Genomic DNA, 27,972 nt, shown 5'->3' on the forward strand with positions numbered 1-27,972 from the left:
CTGATGCTTGACAATTCACAGAGAGTGTCAGAAGCCTGGGGTGTTCACCAGGGCTTTGATGTGCAGAGGTTTTACTGGGGTTTCATTATAGAGGCATGTTTAATGATTGATTGCCCTTGTGGTTGAACTTGGTTTCCATTCTCCCCACCCCCAAATTGGACTGAAACCACGTGGCCCAGAGGCTCACCCCCAAATATCAAAGACACTAGTATCAACTGCAGAATTCCAAAGGTTTAAAGGTTACCCCTCAGAAGTTAGAGACATAGGCCAGATTCTTCACTGGCAGAGATTAAGTACTGTCCTAACAGGTATGATTATATTACAATGTAAGGAGCACCTGTATTCCCACCACTGGATCCAACAATGAACATTTTGCCATATTTGTAGTATCCATGCAGATAAACACATGTGTAAGTGAATACATATAATACACATTGTATATGCATGCATTATATATTCATATATATTATATACACATTATATACACTATATACATTAATATATGTGCATAAACATTATATATATAATATATACATCATATGTATACTCTGTGTTCAGTTGTGTCTGACTCTTCACAGCCTCATGGACTGCAGTCTTCCGGGCTCCTCTGTCCTCCTCTGCCACTTTCCACTCCAGGGGATCTTTCTGACACAGGGATCGAAATGGTTTCTTAGGTCTCCTGCATTGGCAGGCCGATTTTTTACCACTAGTGCCACCTGGGAAGCCCCATATATATACTATATACACTATATATACTATATACACTACTTATTTTCAACCAATTCAGATGTAGATATAGGTATATTTCTATATCTGAATTGTTTAAAATAAGTTGCAGCTCTCACATGCTTTCGTCCCTAGAAAACAAAAACAAAAAACTGCAGCACATCACACATTTCCTAAGAATAACTACAATACCATATTTTACCTTAGAAAACTAACTATAGTTCCCTAATATGCAATATCCAGACTACATTCTAATTAAAGGAAAACAGGTTAGTTAAGTGAGGAATCCAGTTCGTTATCGGGCTCCTTTTCCCTGCATACTGTGTTCATTTTGTCAATCCTCCGTGGAAGAATCTAGGGTGGCTCCGTGTTTCAAAGCTAAGCTACTGGTGACCACAGTTCAAGGCCTCTCTGACCATGTGGACAGCACATTCCCAGCCTAAAAAAGTACATTCCCACGGACACTGACATGTCATTTCCTTCGTGCCTACTGTGTGCCAGGCCCAGCTCCAATTCTGCTTCCCACCAGCAGCCCTCTCCTCCAGTCACGGTATGTTTCCATGTTCCTGCATTAACTGTGTACACTGACAGCCGGGAGGAATCAAACTCTCACTCAGGCTTTAGGATTCCCCTGGTTCATCAGTCTTCAAATCATGTCCCACGGGTTCACCCAATGAGCCTTAGAAGCTGCCCACAGAGGTGAGGTGACAGCCTCAGGGTGGGTCCACCTCCCTCACCACCATCCCCAAAGAATTACTGGTATCCTACTGCTCCCTGGTGGCTCAGAGGTAAAGAATCCACCTGCAATGCAGGATCCACAGGAGATGCAGGTTTGACCCCTGTGTCGGGAAGATCCCCTAGTTCAGAGCATGGTAACCCACTCCAGCATTCGTGCCTACAAAATTCCATGAACAAAGGAGCCTGGCAGGCTACAGTTCAAAAGGTTGCAAAGAGTCAGACACACCTGAAGCAACTCAGCATGCACTTTGAAAAATGGTTCAAAAAGCCATTAATCAAACCCAACCTATCATTCTGCAGGAAAAAATGGAAGCAGGAAACAGTGAATCTATTTTCGCTCGGGTACCTAAAACATGGTTTTAGGAGATGAACCTACTCCAGATGTGACTCCATGTACTTCCCTCCAGCCTTATAAAGGTTGTTCCCCATCTGACAAGTTCTCCTGCTACTCTCAAGACTCATTCAGACCTCCTTCAAACATCAGGAGCCTATGTGCATAATCCATAATCCTTCCACAGCTACTCAAAATGGTTCCCTGCTCTGGTCTCCTAGAGTCTTTTTTAGACTGAGTTGCACACATATGTAATGATTGATTTGTTACCCTGGAGTCTTTTATGGTATTATAGTATCAGACAGAATGGAATCAGTATAAAATATAGGTCAAGAAGGCGCTCTAAGAATGCAAAAGCGCAAAGCAACGCATTGTGACTGAAAAGATCAGTCAAGTGTCCAATTCTTTCTTTCCATCATGGGGACATTGTAGCCACTCAACAGCTACTGATCAACTGAAGATTTTACACAATTTGATTAATCATTATTTAACTCACTGTAAAAAACAGAAAACAAAAAACCTAGAGGTGTATATGGCCAAAGGTCTGTCTGGACTCGTAAGAATGAAGCCCCAAATTACATCTCTTCTTGGGTTGCTATCAATTCTTTAGCAAAGTGCTCAGAACACAGCAGCAGCTCAGCAACTGCTGGTTAAATGTAGTTCTTGGGGGCTTTGTAAATGTTGACTAAATCAGTTTTTAAGAGCACTGTTCATTACCAATTATTCAAGCTGAATTCAACCAAAAAGAATGAATACTGTAAAAATTTACCTTATCCTGATTTAGATCCTACTATGAAAAGACCTTAAAAATTTCACAGGTAAAAAAGCAATTCTTTTGGAATTCAAAGGAGACTTGGCTCTAAAAATAAAGGTACCCATACAGGTCAGTTCCACCTCAGTTTCCTTCCTCCCATCCTCTATTCTCCCCAAATTTCATTCCGCCTTTCAAATCACTCCAGTCCCACAGGTCGTTGGGTGATGGGCTGGAGTCTTCCAGCCCAAAAAGACATCAGTGGAAGAGCCACAAGAAGTATTATTCAAGATCAACTATTTCCTGGAAATACAGCTAAACATTTATTCCAAGTCCAAGGAGTCATTTTTCACAGGCTCTACAGCAACCAGGTAAATAATATTTTAAAGTGCTATCCAGTAAATTAACTTACTTAGTTTTATGTATGTTTGTTTGTGACTAAAATCTGTTCTCAAAATGAAATCCATTAGAGTAATTATATGAAGGTTTTACGGTGGAAAAGGTTAGGATTCAGTAATGGCTTTTATAAATACACATTTGTGTTACTAAGTAACTAATAATGTTAGCTTCGCCACTAGACTCTGAGCTCCGTAACAGCAGGACAATGACCTTCTCAACACTGCATCCCTAATACCTTGCAAAATGCCCAGCATTTAGATCTTCAGTATGTTTTTGATGAACAGATGAATTGGAAGACAGACTTTGGTGCAACCCTGACATGCCCTTTGTCCTGCAAACATACTTATTACAAATTAGGGTGAATTCACAGAAGACACACTAAATCAAATTTCCACAAAGGAGAAAGACTGAGGAAAAGGATCAGTTGAATCATGCGAAATCGCTGTTTTTGAAGGTCTGAAGAGAAAATAAGATAGGCATTTCATACAGTTAGGCCTAATGTGATTGTTTTAAAAGTTTTCTGCTCTCATTTCTCAATCAGTCTGAATTTATGAGACTAATTTAAGTACCTTATATTTTAAAAAGAGATCTTTCCTCCTATCTTTATAGAGGAGTTTGAGAAACGAAAAGTGTTTCCAAGGGGATGTAACACGTGTCTTCAGACACTTGAAGGGTCACTGGATGAAGAATGTTAGGTCTATATGTCCCTGATCCTAGGAGACCTGACATCAAAAGTTGGCAGGTACAAGGATAGGGCTTCTCAGGTGGCTCAATGGTAAAGAATCCACCTGCAATGCAGGAGACTTAAGAGAGGTTGGTTCCATCTTTGGGTCAGGAAGATCCCCTGGAGAAGGGCATGGCAACTCACTCCAGTGTTTCTGCCTAGAGAATCCCATAGATAGAGGAGTCTGGCGGGCTACAATCCAAAGTATTGCAAAGAGTCAAATACAACTAAAACAACTGAGCAGGTACCCACAAGGATACAGTTCTTAGCTCAACAATAAGAAAGTACTTTGTAACAGAGCTGTTTGAGTGATAATGTCAAGACTGAAGGAACTCAATAAGTCTAAGAAACTCTTTGTCCCGTTGTAAAGGGGATTTAAACCTCCTTAGAAGGGAGTAAGATGATTTCAGGGGTTCTTCCTGTCTTCAGAGTTGATAACCTGGCTTCAAGCAACTCAATGAGACCCATCAACCTAGGTTTAAGTGTATTTATCGCTATGTGAATATTTCCCGTTAAATTGTTAAGCAATTTGTAATCTAGAAAGAAAGGTATTACACAGTACATGGTGTAACTTTTGTAGAAAAGTGAAGTTGGGTCTAAATTAAAAAAGAAAATGTGAGTACCCTATCCTTGTACCTGCAACTTTTGATGTCAGGTCTCCTAGGATCAGGGACATATAGAACTAACATTCTTCATCCAGTGACCCTTCAAGTGTCTGAAGACACGTGTTACATCCCCTTGGAAACACTTTTTGTTTCTCAAACTCCTCTATAAAGATAGGAGGAAAGATCTCTTTTTAAAATATAAGGTGCTTAAATTAGTCTCATAAATTCAGACTGATTGAGAAATGAGAGCAGAAAACTTTTAAAACAATCACATTAGGCCTAACTGTATGAAATGCCTATCTTATTTTCACTTCAGACCTTCAAAAACAGCAATTTCGCATGATTCAAACTAGTATTGTCCCAAGAACAGTATCACAACCAAAAAATATGTTCCTAAAGTTATGACGTGCCTGAGTGCATGCTAAGTTGCTTCAGTCGTGTCTAACTCTTTGCAACCCCATGGACTGTAGCCCGCCAGGCTCCTCTGTCCATGGGCTTCTCCAGGCAAGAACACTGGAGTGGGTTGCCATGCCCTCCTCCAGGGGATCTCCCCAACCCAGAGATTGAACCAACGTCTCCTATGTCTCCTGCATTGGCAGACAGGTTATTTACCATTAGCGTCATCTGGGAAGTCCAAAACTGGATTTTAAAAGGCTTTAGTTTAAATACAAACAACCCCCTTCAACTCAGGAGACCCCAGTTCAATTCCTGGGTCAGGAAGATCTGCTGGAGAAGGGATAGGCTACCCACTCCAGTATTTTGGGGCTTCCCTGGTGGCTCAGCTGGTAAAGAATCCACCTGCAATGCAGGAGACCTGGGTTTGATCCTTGGGTTAGGAAGATCTCCTGGAGAAAGGAAAGGCTACCCACTCCAGTATTCTGGCCTGGAGAATTCCATGGACGGTATAGTCCATGGGGTCACAAAGAGTCGGACACGACTGAGCGACTTTCATACAAAATAAAGATGATTTAATTTTGCACTAATTCCAAGGAATATGAGCCTGAATTGTGGTTTATATGTTTGGGTTATGCTGTCCAATTAGCTTAATTTGGAGACACATAGAGCAATGATAAAATACTGAACTTGGTTCTTCTCTGTTTATTGAAGACCACACTGAGTTCAACAAGTGTTTACTCTGCCTTTAACATATGTCACAAAGGTGAAAGAGACAATGGTCTCTGCCCCCCAGGGACTAGCATCTCACCTGCTGCACGGTTTGACTCATACTACTTCCTGAACACCTATCTTGTATCATTTCACACTTCTAACACCCAATCAAGTAAGTGCTATTTTTATTCTCATTTATAGACAGGAACTCTAAGATATGCAGAGTATAGAGAGACTAAATAACCTGTCCATGGTTATATGGAGAGTAAGAAATAAAGACAGGATTTGAACCTAGGCAGTCTGGTTTCAGTTTACAAGTTTAACCACTATATTATATTGCCTTTGACATGAAGCATAATTTTTCCTTTTGCACACTAAGACTGACCACCTACGACAGACATGCCTGACATATGCACCAGCCCACACCTACAAGGCCCATTCGTATTTCTCCAATTTCCATTCAGTTGGCATTTATGGAAAACCGACTGCATTTTAGGCACTGCATTATGTGATTTCATAGTAACTATCTCATTCACCACTAACAGCTTTGTCGAACAGATATTATCTCTATTTTAGGGATGAGAAACTGAGCGGAAAAGTTAAATGACCTGGCTGGCTTCACATAGGTGAGCAATGGTGACCTCCTGAGTCCTGTGCTTTTAGTAGCCTCATAAATGTCATTTTTAATGGTGTACAGTCAGTGGTTTTTAGTATAGTTACAAGGATGTACAACCATTTTTAAATTCCAGAACCTTTTCATTATCTCCCCCAAAGGAAACTGTTTCCGTTATCAGTTAGTTCCCACTTTCACCTCCCACTACCTACCATAAGTCTATTTTCTGTCATTATAAATGTCAGTTTTGGACATTTTGCATGCATGAAATCATATAATTGTTTTTTGCGACAGCCTTCTTTCACTGAGAACGTTTTCAAGGTTCATCCTTCTGAGAGGATGTTTATCAGCGCCTCATCCTTTTATATGGCTGAATAATATTCCACCACGAGGCACATTTTGTTCATTCATTCATCAGTGAATGGACATCTACGTTCCTTCCACTTTGGGGAAAATAAAAAGTACTGCTATAAACATATCATGCATCAGTTTCTGAGTGAATATGTTTTCACGTTTCTTGGGTATATATACAACTCCTGGGTCATTAGGTAACTCTTTCATTTTCTGAGGAGCTTCCAAACTGTTCCCCAAAGATGCTGCACCATTTTACATTCCCACCAGCAACAAACGAAGGCTTCAATTTCACCAGGTGCTATCCAACAGTTTTTTTCAATTTTTTAAAAGTTATCCTAGTGACTGTATTGTCTCCTTATGAGTTTGACTTGCATTTCCTTTATTATTTTGAGCATCCCTTCATTTGAATATTGGCTATTGATACATAATTCTGGAGAAGTGTCTATTCAAATCCTTTGCCCATTTAAAATTTTAAAATTGTTTATTGTTGGGTTTTAAATTTTTATTATATGTTCTGGATAATAGGTCCTTATCAGATATATTATTTGTAAAAATGCTCACCCATTCTGTGGATTGTACCTTTACTTTCTTGAAGTTTCAAATTTTGATGTTCAGTTTATCTAGTTTTTTATTTGGTTGCTGTGCTTTGGATCTCATACCTAAGAAACCGCTGCCTAATCAAGGTCATGAAGCTTACTCATAAATATAATCCTAAAACCGGCTTTCACTTTCTCTTTTCATACAAAGAGAGATGTATAATCCCAAATTCCCTTTGCAGTTTTAAGAGCCTGAACCTCTACTTGGCACTGGAAAAAAAGGCTCATTTTTACTGAGGCACAGGAGCATATTAAAAAGCAGAGACATTACTTTACCAAGAAAGGTCCGTCTAGTCAAGGCTATGGTTTTTCCAGTGGTTATGTATGGGTGTGAGTTGGACTGTGAAGAAAGCTGAGTGCCAAAGAATTGATGCTTTTAAACTGTGGTGTTAGAGACGACTCTTCAGAGTCCCTTGGACTGCAAGGAGATCCAACCAGTCCATTCTAAAGATTAGTCCTGGGTGTTCATTGGAAGGACTGATGCTAAAGCTGAAACTCCAATACTTTGGCCACCTCATGCGAAGAGTTGACTCACTGGAAAAGACTCTGATGCTGGGAGGGATTGGGGGCAGGAGGAGACGGGGATGACAGAGAATGAGATAGCTAGATGGCATCACCGACTCGATGGACGTGAGTTTGAGTGAACTCCGGGAGCTGGTGATGGACAGGTAGGCCTGGCGTGCTGGGATTCATGGGGTTGCAAAGAGTCAGTCACGACTGAGTGACTGAATTGAACTGAACCAAGGAGCATCAAATTATTTAAAGAATTCACAAATTTCCTCCAAAATTAATTTATGAAAAGTGCTTATTACAGGGTAGTAAATAAATTGTAGCTACTTATAATTATTATCTTAATCATTATAATTATTGCAAGATATTTTATATCAGTGTTCTGGATAAAATAATAGAAAATAATAAAAGTTCAGAGCTCACAATTAAAAGAGAGGCATTCAAAGAGATACATTAGCATAGGTGACAGCTAAAAATTGAGATGGCCTCCTGATATCTGCTGGGATTGGAAACCTGAAGGACAGCGGTTGTACCTCTAGCTGAGAAAAATATCTCCTAAAATTTGAGGACAGGGAAAAAAACTTTTGTTTCATAAACCTGTTTCAAACTCCTTAATCATTTTAATGTCCACCTAAGATGTTATAAAACAATTCACGTACTGTCAGGCTGATGTATCTGATGTATCTTTTCAGTTCACACAATCTTTTCACAGAACATAAAAATGAGAATTACAGAGCCGCTTGCTTCTCAAAGCCCACTCAAAGCACCACAATCCATGGGCCGGCCTCAGGGAGAATTTTAGGACTACCATTTACGACTGGACAAGCAATGCACTGCTCAACCACAAGGCCCTGCCATTTGACTCAGTCACTGTAGATACAGAGTTAAGATTTTCCAGCAGGTTAGGCAGACAAGTGGGCTTTCCAGGTGGTTCAGTGGTAAAGAATCCGCCTGCCAACGCAGGAGATGCAAGAGACACAGGTTCGATCCCTAGATCGCGAAATGGCAACCCACTCCAGTATCCTTGCCTGGAAGAATGGGTTGCCATTTTCCCTGGAGTAGGAATTGGTGACCCACTCCAGTATTCTTTCCTGGGAAATCCCATGGACAGGGGAGCCTGGTGAGAGTCCATGGGGTCACAAAGAGTTGGACACAACTGAGCACAGCACAGCAGAACACAGCAGACAAGTATTTTGGAGAACACTGAGGGGTAAGCAATGTGGCAGTGGATGGGATTCCCAAACCTTCACTGCATTTTCAGGCAGCGCACTCATACCCTTGGCAGCATATCCTGAGGCCTTCAAGTTCTTGGGAAGCTTCCTGTGTTATTTTGGTAGCTGTATGCTCTACAGTATGCCCTTGCTTTGTCAATGTGGTACTAATAATACCCATAACTTTAAGAGAAGTATACCAATGGCCTACAGAACCCCTGATCTTTGTGTGTTTGAATTAAAAGTAATGACAGCAGTGGCCATGGCAAATAAGGATTTAAAACACGCTGATTCCCAAGAGAAAAATATCACAATTCATAGAAGAAATTAAAGTGACACTAAACAAGGGAAAAGCTCAGTTTTACTAGTAATAAATTTAAAAATTAAAACATTACAGCATATTTTTCATTTACGAGACTAACCAAAATAAGGGTGCTGACAAACGCAGGAAGAAATGGCATGTATATGCTGTTGATGGAAGTGGATAGGGACTACTTTTTCGGCAACAGTGAGAACATCGAATATATATTCCCTTTGATTCAGACATTCCACTTGTAGGAAATTATTTGAGTTCAAATATGTAAGTAGGCAAAACTGTGTACAAGAATGTTTACTGCAGGACTACTAGCGATACTGCACTGTTAGAGATAAGCTTTATATCCAACACAATTTACTGGTTGAATTAAACTCAAAATAGAATGCAGAATATGATTCCTTCCTTTGAAATTATATGCACAGATAACACATGTGCGCACAAGCGCTTATATATGCACATATACACAGAGGAAAACAGAAAATGATGGGCAGTGGTTATCTCTGGGAGATATGAAGGGGAAAAAGGAGGAGTTTGACTTTATATATCTTTGTAATGTTATTTTTTTAAAGATCACCAGCAGCACTTTCGAAATTAAATGTAAACCTATGAAGTTTATACTTCACTTTGGAACTGGAAGCTAGACAGAAATGTACTTCAACTGTGTATTAACTGCATGATGAAAATATTTTTGTCAAGTGATCATAGGATACCAGCTATTTTCCTTTGGGGTAAAAGTTCTTGGCATATCTAACACTCATCAGTCAAGGTACATTTCATAATCAGAAACCAAAAAAACTATACATGAGATTATCCTCTGTATAATTCGGTTCATATCTGCAGGAGACTAATGCCAAACTTGGGACAATGACACAGGTGTAAATTCTGAGTCCTGAAATTATACCTTTGGAGGAGGGAGCTTGTTTTTGTTGATTAGAGAAAAGCATGGAAGGCCCTAGGAATGACAGCCTTTGTGCAAGAGTCCCAGAGCAGCACAAGCAATAACTATTCTCCATTTTATCATCCAAGAGGAATCCACAGATTTCAGCTTTTCTAGGGTGTTCATGCAGTTACCTAACTTCCCACGGATGCAAACAAACAAATTTGCATTTAGAAAACAGCTCTTCTGCCCCTCTGTCCTTCCAGAAACAAAAAGACATTGCTATGGTCTGAATGCTTATATCCTCCCAAAGTTCCTATGCTGAAATTCCAACTTCCAAAGATGATGGTAGTAGGAGGTAAGGCTCAACTCATGAGGCTGGAGCCACTATGAATGGCATCAGTGCTTATAAAATAGAGATCCCCAGCCCCTTGCCCTAGGTGTGGACAGAGTGAGAAGTCTCAGTTCTGAGGGGGACCTCACTCAATCCTGCTGGCACTTGATCCCAGACTTCCAGCCTCCAGAACTGTGAGAAAGAAATTTCTGCTGTTTATAAGCCACCCAGTCAGTGGTATTTTGATACAGCAGCTTGAACAGACCAAGACGGATGCTATTCAAAAGATCAGGTTCATGTCGGGATTGTTCTCTTTCCTGAGGGCGTGGAGTAAGTCACATACTCTTCTACTTCATGTCGGGACTGTTCTCTTTCCTGAGGGCGTGGAGTAAGTCACATACTCTTCTACTTCTTAGCTTAGAGAGTGCTCTGATACTACCTAGGCCAACTCCTTTTCCAAATGTGGTCACTGGGTAAAGAGCATTCGAAACTGTGAAATTCCCGACGAATGGGAAAGTATTTTAATATGAGTCTAACTTAGTATTGGCTTCCCAGGTGGCACTAGTGGTAAAGAACCTGCATGCCAATGCAGGATAGCTAAGTGACACAGGTTCCATTCCTGGGTTAGGAAGATCCCCTGGAGCAGAAAATGACAACCCATTCCAGTGTTCTTGCCTGGAGAATCCACATGGACAGAGGAGCCTGGTGGGCTACTGTCCATAGGGTCATAGAGTCGGACACAACTGAAGCGACTCAGCACAACACAGTATTATTTTGAAAGTGGGAACATTTTCAAGGATGAGGCTGAGTTTATGGTTTCTCACTAGTTCTGGTTTAGCAGAATGCCATTCTGTTTATAAGGATTTCAACAAAATAATGTTGCATTAAGTTTTACTATATGGTGACTACTGCTGGCCACTTCTGGTATAAAGGATATTAGAAATAATTCTACACTGGCACTCATAGATGATTTTATTAAAATAACATTCTTAAAGGCCAGAAAATTAAGAAACAACACTAAACGAATTATTAGAGGGACCATCATGGGACAGACTGTACAAATTCTTTCCATCTTCTACAACAAGAAAATGAAACACTGCCTAAATTTAGCAAAGACACTACTAAGAGGCAGGTATCTTGCAGGCAGGAAAACCTTTTATTTTAAACCACGAATAATCAGCAGGTGGCCACAACTATCCATGTTTCATTAAAATCACATAAAACCTAGGTACAAAAGCACCACTGATTATTGCTCTAGAAAAACGGCATGAAAAAATCCAAATACGCACAGTAAAAGCACCACAGTACGCACAGGACTAAATTTTTAAAGCAAGTGCATGGAATGCTGAATCAATTTTACAGACAGCTTCCAATATTAAACTGGTATTTATTTTACTCAAGGATGATGGAAATTTCCAAAAAGCACGACTATGAGAAGGTAAAATGTCCATCCTTATATATTTTTGTATGCCAACTAGTAGAGTCCTAAAAAATTAGCATTTACAAAATACTCGGTAAAAATAGCTTTTAAAAGTTGTCCCAAGAGGTACATAAAATCAACCCCAATTTTCATGACCATTCATTCTCCCTCGTTAGCTACAGATTCAGTTTTCTGTGCCTGTGAAAAAAAGAAAGACAAAAAAGACAGTTACTATTAAAACTACCATAAGCCAAAGACTCCACCCGAGCAACATGCAGAGTCTGGAACATCTGTTTTTAGCGGCTCTACTGCAAAACCGAGTTCAACTCTGGGTGTAAAAACAGACAAGGCAGGGATCTATGACACAAACACTTGGCTGTATTTGTTGCTTTCTGCTTTGCAAACGACCACAGAAGCTTTGCCTGCGGGGCTCCCGCAGTTCATGATTAAACAAAAAGAACACCACACTACTATCTGATGCTAGTCACTGCAAACGTGCAGAATTGTCTACTGTACCCTTAACTCTCACTGTTTCAATCTGCCCCTTTACTGACAGTGTGCTGGGTGGGGTACCTCTGGAGGCTGAGACATTAACAGTTGAGCGAGAGATGTGGATCTGCAATCACATTACAGGCAATAAAGAGACACATTATGAACGTGCAGTCGCCGGCTGAAGGATCCAGCAATTGCTTTCAAGACACTGATTCAATCAACGGGAGGTGTTTGGGCAAAGTACCTCTTCAGCTTTAGTGTCACCATTTTCAGACGGTGCTGCGGTACCTTCCTTTCCAGCTTCCTGCTTCTCCTCCTTCTTCCCTTTAACACCTTTGCTAACCTTTGTTGCCGGTTCTTTCTAACAGAGGATCAAAGCACAGGGAGACAGAGTGCGTGACACAGGGTGGGAGGTTGTGTAACTCAGCCAGCCTCCATCCAAACACAAGGGGAAGCATAAACAAGGGTGACGGGGTGGCTCTCAGGGGAAAACGGGAACCCCGTTCTGCTGAGCCTTGAGTGGGTTACATGGAGGCGCCTGTGAAAATCTCAGGAAATCCACTGGACTTCGACTTCCCCTCAAGCGTGTGCCTGTTGAGCTCCTCTCTTGATACAGTGAGAAGCGGTCCTGCCGTGGGGAGAGCAGCTGCAGGGGGACATGGTGAAGTCGGGGCAGACCCAGCGAGAGGAGACGCTGCACGTGAGGACCTGGGGCTCAAAGCTGGGAGTGCCCTTGAGAAGGAAGGCCCAGAGGAAGAAAAATTCCTGATTTTAAGACCAAGCTGGGACTGCCCTAGCCCTGGTGGTCCAGTGGTTAAGACTCTAATGCGCTCCCAAAGCAGAGGGCCCAGGTTCCATCCCTGGTTTGGGAACTAAGATTCCAGATCCCACAGGCCATGAGGTGTGACACCACCGCCCCCCCCCAAAGAAGACCAAAGCCACAGAAATGAGTTCCACTTCACAATCGCCTTTTCACACCTCAATACACATCATTTCAAACAATGCACACACAAGGGATGACGCTCTGAAGGGCAGAGTAAAGAAAAGCCGTGTGGGGGTAAACTCCCTACCCCCAATAATTCTGCACTGCAATTTCCTCATCTGCCAAACAGAATATGTGTCCCTATCTTAGTAGGATTGATATGACTGTCTGTGCATAGGATAAAAGTGAAAGGCGCTCAGTCGTGTCTGACTCTTTGTGACCCCATGGACTACACAGTCCATGGAATTCTCCAGGCCAGAATACTGGAGTGGGTAGCCTTTCCCTTCTCCAGGGGATCTTCCCAACCCAGGGATTGAACCCAGGCCTCCTGCATTGCAGGCGGATTCTTTACCCGCTGAGCGACCAGGGAGGCCCATGCATAGGACGAGGGTCTGACACAGGATAAGAGGCTTTCCAGGTGGCTCAGTGGGTGAAGAATCTGCGCGCAATGCAGGAGCTGGAGGAGAATGTGGATTCGATCCCTGGGTCGGAAGGATCCCCTGGAGAAGGAAATGGCAACCCACTCCTGTATTCTGGTCTGGAGAATCCCCATGGACAGAGGAGTCTGGCAGGCTACAGTCCACAGGGTCACAAAGAGTTGGACACGACTGAAGCGGCTGAGCACACATGCACATAGGGCAAGGGCTATGTAACTGTTTGCTGGTATTAATTATTTGCTGTGCATTATTATTATTACTGTGTGTTAGTCGCTCAGTCATTTCCGACTCTTTGCAACCCCATGGGGTGTTGCCTGCCAGGCTCCTCTGTCCATGTGATTCTCCAGGCAAGAATACTCGAGTGGGCTGCCATTTCCTTCTCCAGGGGATCTTCCTGACCCAGGGATCAAACCCAGGTCTCCTGCTTCCTTGGTGGCTCAGCTGGAGAAGAATCCACCTGCAATGCAAAAGGCCTGGGTTTGAACCCTGGGTTGGGAAGATTCCCCGGAGAAGGGAAAGGCTACCCACTCCAGTATTCTGGCACGGAGAATTCCATGGACTGTGTAGTCCATGGGGTCACAAAGAGTCAGACACGAATGAGCGCCTTTCACCTACACTTACCTGCATTGCAGGCAGACTCTTTACCGTCTGAGCTATCAAAGAAGCCTTAATTATTTGGTAGCATTGATTAATTATTAGTCAGCAGACTGGCCTCCTAAGACCAGTTCTAGGAAGGCAGAAGCCCCTCACAAGTCCTCCACCAGCTGTTGGCAGCAGGCCCAGGCTCACTGATCCAGAGAACCATATGAACTGTGTGTCTCATGAGGCAGCTACCAAACTCCACCTTGGACATGAGGCTTCTCAGAGCAGCATATGCTCTGACTTCCTTTGCTGTATGGACCAAACAGGAAACAGACTCCCAGTAAAGTGTAAAAACTGTGCTCTCTGCTTTTTGAGAAAGCCTGTCTCCAGCTCGGGTGAGTTTTCTAGTCCAGGCACTGAGCCTGAATCATTAAATGTGATCTTTCCTCGGATGACTCTGGGATATGGAATTATAATTTATTCACTGTTGAAAAAGCCAAAGCGGGGGAGGGAGCACCTCTTACCTTAGCAGATGTTTTTCTTGGTTTAGGTTCAGGTTTGGGGGGAGCAGGTTTCTGCAAAGATAAATGAAGTTATACAAATACTGAAAAAGACAACCCTCAACACCAAAAGAAACAGCAACAAGACTGCCAAAGACAACAGTCCATTTTGACTATGACGTTCATTTCCAAAGAAAAAAATGTCATCCTATTTTCAGCACCAGCAAAAAGACCTCTGCATTTCATGACTATTTTCATCCTGGGTCCTCAAGTCAACGACAGGTGAGATCTGGAAGTCAATTCACTATTCCCTGGGTCAGAACAACTCTCTGGGAACACGTTTAAGCTTCTGTCTGATGTCTCTTTATTTCCTTTTATCACAGCAATGCAGCAAGAGGAACGACTCAGGCCCTCGGCCAAATGACTCTGTGAATTTGGTTCACACCGGCCTTCCAAACAGTCTAGAAATCCTAGCACCATTACAGGCGAAGCCCATCTGGGAATGAAGAGAGCTGCCCGTGAAGTATTCCAAATCCAGTTCCAAATTCTCCTACCTCTGATGGGGGTTTCAAATGCCTGTCTGAGCTTGAGCTTCTTCCTACTTTTCTCTTCCAAGGCCAGTTCAAGGTGAACAGAATCTCCTGGCCACCCAGACCCTGGGCTCCCTAGAGTCTATTATTAGGAATACAATTATAATGATGCAATGGCCACTGTGTGTGTGTGTGCTCAGTCACTTCAGCCGTGTCCGCCTCTTTGTGACCCTATGGACTGTAGCCCACCAGACTCCTCTGTTCATGGAATTCACCAGGCAAGAATACTGGAGGGGGTTGCTGCGCCCTCCTCCAGGGGATCTTCCCGACTCAGGGATCGAACCTGTGTCTCTTTTATCTCCTGCGCTGGCAGGCGGGTTCTTTACCACTAGCACCACCTGGGAAGCCCACAACGTATACTGTTAGCTCCCAAAGTTCAAGATCTTTCACAGACCTTACTAGCCAAAGGGCCCACCAGGAGACTTCTTTTTCTTCTTGCCTTGTGTGTTTCTACCCACTCCTGGGAGCAGTGCCCCCCTGCCCTGTGGCCCCAGGCTCCTCCACACAAGGCTTCAGCCTGGCTGCTTCCTAAGTACCTGAGATGCGTACAAAGAGACACAGGGGAAAGTTTAAACCTGTGGTTTTTCTGAAGCTATCTTAGGGCAAATATTTCTCTCTCTCATTAAGCTAGGAAAAAATTATACCTCTCTCCTGGCACCAGGAAGCATGGTTTTTAAATAGAAAACACTGCGCAGAGTACCTCCTCCACCACCCCAGCCCCCACCCCCCATCCCCCAAGGAGAAAAACACATGTTCCTCCCCAGTGCCTCCAGGTGTTCAGGATCATAGAGAATCTGGCCCTTCCCATCAAGGTCATAAACTGAAATTATAATCAGTTCAATTCCGGAAGATTGGTCGTTGGACGTAAACTCTCAAGAAAAGGAAATTGAGCTTGAAAAGCAGGGGCTGCTTTCCTTAATCTTCTGACTACCACAAATTTGCTCCCCAAATGTATCAGCTTGCATAGCTCGTAAATTTTCAGGATATAAAACATTGTACTTCAGGCTTTGATACACTGTACTAACATGTCCTTGTTTTCTCAATTTACAGCAAGACGGACCTATCCCCCCAAAATTCAGTATTGGTGTTTAAATGGGCCAGGAAATGGTGATGTTTCTGTAGTCTGTAATCCCATTGGTTTCTGAGGCTCTGCGTCAGCTCCGCGGGCCATGATGTCGGTGGAAGGTATTATATTGCTGGACCCTGGTGCTCAGGAAAGGCCCTGTTTTATATTTTGGTTTTTGACTTAAAGGTCTACCCCTACCCTTGATAGGCTAGATATCCATGCAATACAATGGCTTTCACCATAATCTACAGTGACATCTGAAAGAGTTAAGACAGCTTTTCAACCACGCCGAAAATTACACCACTAGACAAGCATAACACCTTCTGTGTTGGTATACTGTATTGGTATTGTAGCAGAATCTGGATTAACTATGGACACACACAAACACACCTCCCAGGTCTTAACCTTCCAGGTGACTCTGATGTTGCTTCTTAGGTTGGGACTCTGTGGCTCTAGTGGCAAAGAACCTGCCTGCCAATGCAGCAGACATAGGAGACATGATCCTTGGGTCAAGAAGGTCCCCTGGAGGAGAAAATGGCAACCCACTCCAGTGTTCTTGCCTGGAGCACCCCATGGACAGAGAAGCCTGGTGAGCTGCAGTCCATGGGGTCGCAGAGTCATACACGCCTGAAGTGACTCAGCATGCACACATACGGAACACTGGCTCAACCCAACCTAAACCTGGCTATACTTCCAAACTTGAGAATGGTTCCAATACCTCTTTCTTTCCTTTTCTTTTAAATCTGTGAAACAAGTTTAGCAAAAATATATTGAGAAGAAAAGCCAAAAACTGATATATATATTTTTCAATTTGTGAAAGTTTCCAATATCCATTTCGGCTTGGATTCCCTGCATTGTGCCAGGCACAGGTGTGGGCTGAGGAAGAAATCCAGGCTTCCCTGAAGGTCACAGTGCCATCTAGTACGGGCTGTGAGCCAAAATGTCAATGCCTTTCCCCCTGCATCTCAGTGGGCAGCGCATGTCCCCCTCCAGAGCCAGGCTGGCGGTCTTGGCAGAAGGAGGCCTGAAACACGAGCAGGGTGGGCGGGAGAAGCACAGGGTTCAGCCAGGAGCACGGCTGGGTGAGGAGGGCTGGGGCACAGTCTTGTCAAGGCTTGATCACTGCCCATCCCAGCTTCAATGCTCTTAACCCTCGACCCTTCCCTGGGCTTGGCCCAGAGAGGGAGACCACAGGTGGCAGACTGGAAATGGTTATTTTTTTAAAGATTCTGTAGTTCTGAAGTGAGGCTACAGCCTATGGATTCAGAGGACTTTCAGAACATTCTGACTATGGTATGGACTTTCTCGTGCAGAGAGAATCAAGACTTCCATGTCTCCTTTGGTACATCAGGGGTAGGATAGGAGATGAGGGCTTTGCTATCAACATCATTCTTCATCGCATGGCTCCAGCCGTATCAAACAACTTCCTGGGCTTCATGTGCTTGCTCGCTGGGCTGGCCACTGTTCTTCCCCAGAGTATCTGATTAAGTGAATTGCTTGGCAACACTTGTCAAACCTGCTCGAAATTCTGACCCAGGTAATTTCCAAAAAGGAAATTAAACAAAGCTCAAGGGAAACACCACCTTAGTCTTCATTCTGCTGCCGTGGACAGAGGGAATGTGTGTTCGTTAACAGCTAACAACAGTGGGGCCCAAAGTACTCACCGCTGACAACCTGGCAGACCGTCTGGTGGGCTACAAAGGAAAAGACACAAAACATAATTCTTCGTGATTTTGCACAATCAAGTTATTTTTTACAAATTCACTCTTTACTTAGTTGAAAGAAGAGTACCATTAATCCCCCACATGAGTCCCATTAATCCCCTACCTCAACCCCCTGTGAGCACAGTTAGACACACCCCAAGTGCCCTGAGCACTGGAACATTCCAGAAGAAGTGTCTGTAAAGAGGTGCAGGTGCATTGTTCAAAGAAATGGCCTCTCACAGTGGAGGGTGTCATGAGCAAGGCAAGGAAGATGCATTTAGGCTCCAACCCAAACCATCATCTACTTGTGTGATAAAATGGGCAGCAGGAGCATTGAGGCGCTATTTCAGAACCAGTCCAGTCTGACGCGCACTCCTCACAAACGGAAGCGAAGCTTATAAATTTATACAAAAGAGACTTACATAATTGTGCAGAAACTGAAATAGCAGGAGTCCCCTCCCTGGTTACTATGTTAGAAAAGAGAATGACTACAAACCTTAGGCAGTTAACAACCACGGCTTCCTTCTACCTCTAACAAAATAAACACAATGATTGATCTATGAAATGCACATCGCTGAAAGATTTAAATAGAGTTAAAAGCTCTTTTCATTTGGAAGTTTACAAATTTAGAGAACCTGTTGAGATTAGAATTTTTCAAGGAAATCTTCTTCCTCAATGATGGTGCAACTTCAGAGCAAAGGAGATGGCAAAGAAAATTTCTAAGAGCAGAAATGCTCTACATATTTCAGAAAACCACACATACAACTGATACCCTCCTCCTCACCAGCCAAAGACAGAGCCTCAAGGGATTTCATTTTCTACAAGTACAACTTCCTTTCTTTATAAGTGTTCCAGGAGCAAAAACTCCTCCCATTCTCTTCAGTTCATAGCTCTATTTCTACTAGAACAGCGTACCACCTAACATATAGTAGATATGCAAGAATACTCATTAAAAAAAAGGAACTCAAGCTTTTCTCTAATTTGCTGCCTTTTGTGGGCTCTGCCTCATGACAATAGCTTAAAGGTCTCAAATAACCTTTTTGACGGTCAGTGCAAATGGTCAGCAGGAACCTGGGTCACAATTTCAAGGAATCATGGAATTCTCAAGTCAGTCTGGGTGAGCTGGTCAAGGCCAAAGGGCCTTGGAGTGTTTCTTGCCATCTCCACATCGAAGAATTTTCTTGCTGAAAATAGCCAGAGGAAGCTAAAGTCGTCTTTCTTTAAAACTACGGAAGAAAATGAAGGGCCAGAGCCTCCAGGAATAACTTTAACCCTGGGTTCGTGTGCACAGCTCAGAGCTGGACTTCAGGCAGGCGGGCAGAAGTGTCGAGTCAGGAGACTGTGCAGACACGTCACTGCACAGGGTCAGGGGGTGCACAGCGCGACACACAATGTCTCCTGCCCCTTGCCTGTACCCCTTCTGCATGGAATCATCTTCTCTAGCACTTCTGCAGCTCTGATGCCTAGCGGGGAGCCTCAGCAAACATGGAGGGGACCGGACTGGGTGAACACCAGACACGCACAGCAAGAGTGAACTCGCAGGGAGCAGTGCCAAGGCCACTAGTTACTTAGGATCCAGTTTGGAGCCTGAAAAGGGGCCAACAGGTTAACCATTATTTACAACTGCCTCCCTATCAACCAACGAGCTGTCCTGAGTAAGAGCTCATTGAAGGGAGGCCAGATCTTGTGAAAAATTCCCCAACTCCGACGGTTCTCTGCTCCCTCCGTCTCCAGGCAAGAGGGGAACTCATGAAGAGGCAGAGTGGAGTCACACCCACACCCCCATCCCGGGATTTCCAGAGACACTCCAACAGAGCACTGGCCTGCCAGCTGTTCCGATCCAAATGACTCACTACCTTTTCATAATTCAGGTCCAGTACAAGAATTTCAAAATAAAAACCTACAAAATGCACGCAAAACAAAGTCTGCCTTTCTAGACTATCTAAATGGAGCCATATCTAAAAAGTATATATTTTACAGTAAAAAGATTTTATGACTTCCTACCTAAAATTCACCAGCTCTTCTATGTTAGGGAGGGAAAAAAAAACCCTCTTAAATATTCATCTCTTAAACCATCCTAAGAAATGCTCTTTCTCACTGCAGAGAGGGGAGGCCGAAACAAACTTTCGCTCAGTCAGTAGTACTGACTTTGCACCAGGTGTGTATACCTTCCTGGAAAGTTTCATCACATTTCACAGATCTTCCTATAAATGACTGGACTGTATTTACCGGATATAAATTAGACCAGGCTGCTCCTCTCCCTTCTTTCAAACACTAGAATTCAAAGTACTCATTTGAGACTCACACTGTGGGGGCACAACTACTATTAAAAAAAACATAAGATAAAAAAAAGATAAGAATTTCTCTCAATAAACAAGGGTTTACTGTATAGCTTCCCTGGTGGCTCAGAGGGTAAAACGTCTGCCTGCAGTGCAGGAGACCCGGGTTCGATCCCTGGGTCAGGAAGATAGCCTGGAGAAGGAAATGGCAACCCACTCCAGTACTCTTGCCTGGAGAATCCCATGGACGAAGGAGCCTGGTAGAATGGGATTGCAAAGAGTCGGACACAACTGAGCAACTTCCCTTCCCTTACTGTATAGCACAGGGAACTATATTCAATATCTTGTAATAAATTATAGTGGAAAAGAATTTTAAAAAAGAATATAGATGTATACATGTATGTGTATCACCAAATCATTTTGTTATGTGCCTGAAACACAATCTTGTAAATCAACTATATATCAATTAAAAATGTCGCTCCACTTGTTGATTTCGGCCACAGGAAAAGTGGCCGAAAGAGCAGTTCTCAGGGGAAAAAGGAAGGCTTTTAGAATGATGGGTCGCTAAGAGTTACAGAAACAACGTGAGGGTTTGTTACTGCGGTACACAGGTGCTGGACAAAATGGAATTATTCAGTAGGCATTTATTGATTACCTGATAAACTCCCTAGGCTGAAGAAAATTATAGTGAAGGCTACTATGAAAGATATGGAGTCTTTAATGCCCTGGTTGCAAAAGCAATACAGAAGTCTGATCTCAATATGACAACTCCCTGGGAGAGCTAGAGACAAGTAGAATCACTGGAGTTAGCTGAATACTGCTCGAAACATATGGGCCATTCCAGTGGAATTCAGAAGTATATTTACTTTTATGAGAATTCTTAATGCTTCTGTGCTTCACCATGCACTTCCAAGCAAAGCCCTCAAGTCAAGTTGCTTTTAACTTTCAAAAACAAATGAAGAGCTAGGTCAAATTTCCCTTCTTTGCAGAACTGAGAAGTGGAACAGGATGCGTATCAGGGTCTTGACTGGAGGATGGAGAAGACAGAGAAAAGACACTGGGTGACCAGATTCTTTTTTTTTTTGGCTGTGACATGTGGCATGTGGGATCTTATAGCTTCCTGACCAGGGATTGAACCCGGGCCCCCTGCACTGGGAGTGCAGAGTCTTAACCACTGGACCACCATTAAGTCCCAGGATGACCAGATTTACAATGACCCCAAAAGGGGCATGAGGGCAGGGGATTTTTGAGTCAGAAGACTCAGACAGCTTTCCTGGTGCTGCAACTGACCAGGTGTGACAAGTGGGGGTAAAGAATGTTATTTTTCTGAGAACCTTTTTTGCTCCTGTTAAATGGGGATAACAGCTCATGCCTCTATTGACCAAAACAGTGCTTCTCTGACATAAATTACTCCCTCTGCTTGCTTGCTTTTTCTTCATAGCAGATTTCTGATCATTTTACTCACTCTCTCTTTCTCCCTCCTACAGCAGAAGCTCCATGAAGGCAGAGATTTCTGCTCCTTTGTTCACTACGCAATCTGCACAGCCTGGTGCATTCAAGTGCTCCAAATGTCTTTTGGTTGCTTTGGTCGGAATGCTGTTGCTGTCGTTCAGTCGTTAAGTCAGTCGTGTCTGACTCTTCACAACCCCCTGGACTCCAGCACATCAGGCTTCCCTATTTTTCACCATCTCCCAGAGTCTGCTCAAACTCATGTCCACTGAGTCAGTGATGCCATTCAGCCATCTCATCCTCTGTCGCCCCCTTCCCCGCCTGCCCTCAACCGCCCCCAGCATCAGGGTCTTTTCCAATGAGTCGGTTCTGTGCATAGCCAAATGTCTCTATGGAAATCCCGAAGGGCTCTCTGCCCTCATTCCAGGGTTAAATTAAGGGTCAGCTCAAACAATGGAGGTCAAAGGGCTTAGGAATCTGCCCAGTGTAATGACAGTAGCTTATCACTTTGGTCATTTGTTGTCCAGATACTATACACTGCACTATGCCCTTCAAATACTGCGGAGAACATTTTCAAAAGGGGATCTTCCTTTGTAACTGATATTTATTGACTGTAGACTAGGCTGGGCACGCTCAGTGACATAACTAGAAAACCCCATCAATTCAGTGGGGAAAATCAATCAATATATGATCAAACAGTTCTTATCCCAAAGATAATTAACCAACCTTTTCACTTTTTAAACAATTGTGTTGGTGTCCTGAAGACAAATCATAAGTTTTAATCTGGTCCTGATTTAAATGATAGGAAGTCTTTTCCAGGAAAGATTTCTGATAGCAGTAAGATAATACATGCAATCAGATAAAACTTTGAAAATAATGTAAAAATATAAGTAATAAAAATTCTGAGGCTAAAAGAATATGCATAACACAATTGTATGAGCAAAAATCTTGTTCATTTATTCTAACAGTCTTGCTGACTTTTCGTGTTGAAAGGAGGGAAAAGTCCTTTTCATGATCCATGATCTGTTGTATGTGATGGTTTCTAGGTTTTCTGACAGATCAATTTAAATAGGAGTCCCCAAGGAGAAACCCAAATGTGTTTGTGCCCAAACCTAAAAACATTAAGGTGTATTACACTTAGTCAATTGTCCTACAGATTATATTTCACCATTTTCCAGAAAATTTAAGCCCTGGAACTTTCATATGATAACATTTTTTTGTTTGGTTCTACCATTTGTTTAGTGACTTGACCTTGGATTGCCAGTTTTACCTCCCAAACTCTGCTAGACACTGAAAACTGGGTAAATGCATGGCGGGGACTTGGCTATAAGCAGTTCTGTTTGTTCTGCTTTTGAATTATTTCTTTACAGATTCTGTTGAAGATTTTCCATTCGGCAGAACGAACTTCCTTTTACAAGTCATGTGTAAGGGTTTTGCTCTCATGAAACCTCTGAATTATTAACACAATATGAGTCATCCAATCAAAGAATCTGTAACTAGACATTGTTTTTGTCTCTCTCACGACCCCTTTTAGTTTATAAGTTCAAGGGTTAAGAGCTGCAGTGTTTCCACACACTGTAAAGTTCTGTGCAAAAGGGAATGGCTGTCATTACAGTTACCATCTCATTTAGAAGTTCATGATATTGCCATGGAAGGTCAAATGCAAGTATCTCTTCCAAGTTCCTAGCCTTTTGGAGTTTTCTGTATTTTCATACAGAGCTTCTTTGACTTACTATTGAATTATCCCAAACCCTAAGAATTTTCCTGGTTAAAAATAAAAAACTTTAAAATTCTGATGTTTTACAAATCTTTTGTAGTTTTTGACTTTAGAAGATGACTGCTTTTAGGCAAATATTCAGAACCCAAAAGGTAATTTATAGTTCACTCACTGGAGTGGAGAACTGATTAAATCAACAGTCTTTCATTTCCTTACTGTGAAAGGCGGACTTTGTTCTCCTTGATGAATTTACCTATTATCTCACTCTGCCCAGAAGGAATTCTCCGTATCTGCTTTAACAGACAGCAGTACTGACAAGTAGAAACATAACATAGCAAGTGGAAAACCCCTCCTGAGTGCCCCTAACTGAGATCTACCCAGGCCGAGGGCGGCGACACAGCCACTGTTTTATCTGGTTTCCCTAGTCTCAACAATCCAGTTTAGAAGAGGAGTCACTCAGATGCAGACAATCATAACAATACTAGAAATTCCAGTTAATAATTAAATACAGGATGTCAAAGATACACTTACCTCCTGTTTAGTTACTTTGGATCCATCCTTGCCCTCTGTATTCTCCGGAGACTAAAAAGAAAATATTTGGGTGAATTGTATTTAAGTTTGAAAAATGCATATTAAAAGACCACATAAGCCCATGATAATCTCCTGGGAAAAAGTAAGTTTGTAAGACGATATGTCTTACACACACACACACACACACACACACACTGCATTTACCTGCATAACTTCTCTAATATTAAACCAGATATTTATTGTTGCAAGAACTGAGCCCCTGTTCTCAATGTAAGTTCATTTGAAGCAATTTTCATTGATTTCTCTTGCCACCAGGGGAAAGAACAGGGAGCCAATAGTCATTCTGTTCCCTAAGAGAGCAGGAAAAGCCCAGGACAAGCGCAAAACTGTATTTTCACCACATACTTGCCTAGCTTTGATTTCTAGCCCATTTCCTGATAAGACTTGACACATTTATCATAAATTCCCATTTTTCCATCAGTAACTCCAGGGTCTCTCCCATACTCCCAGCCCCAGCAGAACGGCCCAGCACCCAGCCACCCTAGCTGATTTCTTTCCAGACTTTGATCCACCCCCCAGGCAGCCTCTGCCCACTCTTATGATAACTCAAACCTGACTTCTTTCCAGACTCCATAAATACACTTATATTTATAAGATATATCAATTATGTCAATATATTTTTATTGGCTAGACAATAAATAAGATGAAAACAACTCAAATAATCAGAAAACTAAAACTATTTGACACAACACAGGAATAGAGTGGGCTTCCCAAGTGGTGCTAGTGGTAAAGAACCTGCTTCCCAGTGCAGGAGACTTAAGAGATGTGGGTTCCGTCCCTTGGTGGGGTTCATTCCCCTGGAGATGGGAACGGCTACCAACTCCAGTATTCTTGCCTGGAGAATCCCGTGGACAGAGGAGCCTAGCAGGCTACGGACCATAGGGTCGCGAAGAGTTGGACACAACTGAAGTGACTCAGCAGACAAGCACGCAGGAATAGGAGTGGCTCAGACAGTAAAGAATCTGCTTGTAATGCAGGAGAACCAGGTTTGACCCTTGGGTCAGGAAGATCTCCTGGAGAATGGAAGGGCAACCCACTTCAGTACTCTTGTCTGGAGAATTTCATAGACAGAGAAGCCTGGTGGGGCTACACTCCATAGGGTCACAAAGAGCTGGACACAACTGAGCGACTAACACACACACATAGTAATAGAGTTCCCAGGACAAAAAAAATACAAATAGCAAACTGACATTTGACACAATGCATAGCTCAGGAAAATAAAACAGCTATGTGGTAATGCCTAGTCTGATAAAATGAGAAAGACATTTAAAAGCTCCTCAAAACCAATGTTTGCTGGGATTGGTGACACTGTAAATTAATATATTTTCAAAGAACAATTTGGCAATATAAAAAAGACACAGAGGACTAATCATGTCATGATGGAGTAATTCTGACTTTGGAACCAAGACTCAGAGAAAGAAACAAGAAGCTTTGTAAAAATACTGTTTTGTTTGTACTCTTTCTAATATAAAATAACTGGAAACAACTCACAGGATCAGTAAATAACAGACAAATGTTTAGATAAGCAATGTAATTATTAATGTAATGGGATTAAAAATAGTTAAGCTATGTGAACACATGGAAAGTCCACATAAAGTAAGATTAAACTTAACCACTTAGGTTACAGGAAAATCCTTGGCAAACCAGTGGTTAGGACTTCACACTTTCACTGCTGAGGGCCTGGGTTCAATCTCGGGTAGGGGAACTAAGATCACGTAAGCTGTACAGTGTGGCCAAAAAAATATTAATAAGTAAACGTTTAGATTATAAAGTAATATGTAAAAGTCAGGTCAGAAGTAGATCAAGTCTTTGAGAAAACAAAAGCTTCTCTTCAATGCAAACAAAACAGTAAACTTCTACTTCCCTGGGGCTGCCTGTTACCCAGTCTATGGATTTCTCTCTCTGCAAAACCTCCCAGATCCATGGAGTTCTCTCCTGTTTCCACATCAACTATTTTTCCCCTCATCCATGGAATCCTATCGTTAAGGAAAACAGAGCTACTCTTCTCTCCCCACTCTCTGGCACGGGAATGTCTGGCTCATAGATCTTGTGCTGTATCAGCCGGCTGGGTTAGGGACAGAAAAATCTTAGAAAATCTAATAGGTTAGCCATTTGGCTTTGCCCATTTCCCCAGTTACCAATGACCCTTCTGGCCACAAACCAGACGCTGTGTTGTCTGAAGCGCTGGGCTCTTATTCTCACTTATCCACCCACTCAGTAGATCCGGTCTGGGCTACCCTCTATCTGTAAGTGAAAGGCTTTTAAAGCAGCAGCACACAGCTACTACTTATTCGTTTTTTGGCCATGTGGGATGTTAAGTTTCCTGATCAGGAATTGAATCCACCCTCCCTGCATTGTAAGCGCGGAGTCTTAACCCCTGGACTTCCAGGGAAGTCTCCACACAGCTTCTACTGACATTAAATGACATTAAAATTTTTTTTTCTTAAACTGATATTATCCACAATTTTTTTCCCCTTAAACTGATATTAATGACATTATGTTCAATATGCTTCCAGGCAATGGATTTGTGACAGCAATATGACTGATCACTCTCTAAACTGACCTAATATTGTTTGTACTGGATGCAAATTATTGAAAAAGAGAAACTTGGAAACCACCCACCCACACACGGCAAAAAAGGCAAGTGTAACTGAGTATGTAATGCTTCCAGATGAATGATGAGCCTAAGACTGGAGACGGGAAGAGAGACACCTGTAGCAAAGCTGGCTTCTCTGGCAGCCACTCCACAAGATCACTCTATAAACAAGCACATAGCAAACTTGTAGGCAGGAACAACCCAAATGATCTTCACCCTGGGATCAGTGGGGTTCTGCGGCACACATGCAGGTCCAGACACCACTTCATTCTTGGCTCTCTAGCTCAGAGCCGTGTGATCACGTGACTCCGTCTCTTCTTCTGATGGATGATAATGACATCTAACTCACAGGGTCACGTTTATGATCAAGCGAGATACTGTGGAGAGGATTTCATAGACTGAATGGCTATACAGATGTTATACAACAAAACATATAAGACTTTAATGAGTCTTTTTTTATAGTAACAATTTTTATTTGGGTGACCACCTGACCTGCCTCTTGAGAAACCTATACGCAGGTCAGGAAGCAACAGTTAGAACTGGACATGGGACAACAGACTGGTTCCAAATAGGAAAAGGAGTACGTCAAGGCTGTATATTGTCACCCTGCTTATTTAACTTATATGCAGAGTACATCATGAGGAACGCTGGGCCGGAGGAAGCACAAGCTGGAATCAAGATTGCCAGGAGGAATATCAATAACCTCAGATATGCAGATGACACCACCCTTATGGCAGAAAGTGAAGAGGAATTAAAAAGCCTCTTGATGGAAGTGAAAGACGAGAGTGAAAAGGTTGGCTTGAAGCTCAACATTCAGAAGACTAAGATCATGGCATCTGGTCCCATCACTTCATGGGAAATAGATGGGGAAACAGTGGAAACAGTGACAGACTTTATTTTGGTGGGGGGGTCCAAAATCACTGCAGATGCTGATTGCAGCCATGAAATTAAAAGACGCTTACTCCTTGGAAGGAAAGTTATGACCAACCTAGATAGCATATTAAAAAGGAGAGACATTACTTTGCCAACCAAGGTCTGTCTAGTCAAGGCTATGGTTTTTCCTGTGGTCATGCATGGACGTGAGAGTTGGACTGTGAAGAAAGCTGATCGCCGAAGAATTGGTGCTTTTGAACTGTGGTGCTGGAGAAGACTCTTGAGAGTCCCTTGGACTGCAAGGAGATCCAACCAGTCCATTCTAAAGGAGATCAATCCTGGGTGTTCATTGGAAGGACTGATGTTAAAGCTGAAACTCCAATACTTTGGCCACCTCATGTGACGAGTTGACTCACTGGAAAAGACTCGGATGCTGGGAGGGACTGGGGGCAGGAGGAGAAGGGGACGACAGAGAATGAGATGGCTGGATGGCATCACCGACT

At 42.7% G+C, this 27,972-nt stretch overlaps 1 protein-coding gene across 2 annotated transcripts in view; it reads right to left on the reverse strand.

The window, feature by feature from the left end:
• Nucleotides 1-11,327: 11,327 nt before the first annotated feature.
• The window catches only part of HMGN3 (high mobility group nucleosomal binding domain 3), a 35,447-nt gene continuing 18,802 nt past the window's right edge, over nucleotides 11,328-27,972 (reverse strand). The window contains exons 2-6 of one of the 2 annotated variants that reach the window (XM_055433361.2): nucleotides 23,941-23,991; nucleotides 17,926-17,955; nucleotides 14,630-14,680; nucleotides 12,349-12,465; nucleotides 11,328-11,810 (exon numbers count right to left, since the gene is read on the reverse strand). In XM_055433361.2, the coding sequence (XP_055289336.2) occupies nucleotides 11,772-11,810; nucleotides 12,349-12,465; nucleotides 14,630-14,680; nucleotides 17,926-17,955; nucleotides 23,941-23,991 (288 nt within the window). In that variant the 3' untranslated portion in view covers nucleotides 11,328-11,771. The other variant, XM_055433357.2, reaches the window with a different exon arrangement.

The sequence above is a fragment of the Moschus berezovskii genome, chromosome 10, assembly GCF_049115385.1.
Source record: "Moschus berezovskii isolate FMDL1 chromosome 10, NW_MosBer_1.0, whole genome shotgun sequence".
In the NCBI taxonomy this organism is placed as follows: domain Eukaryota; kingdom Metazoa; phylum Chordata; class Mammalia; order Artiodactyla; family Moschidae; genus Moschus; species Moschus berezovskii.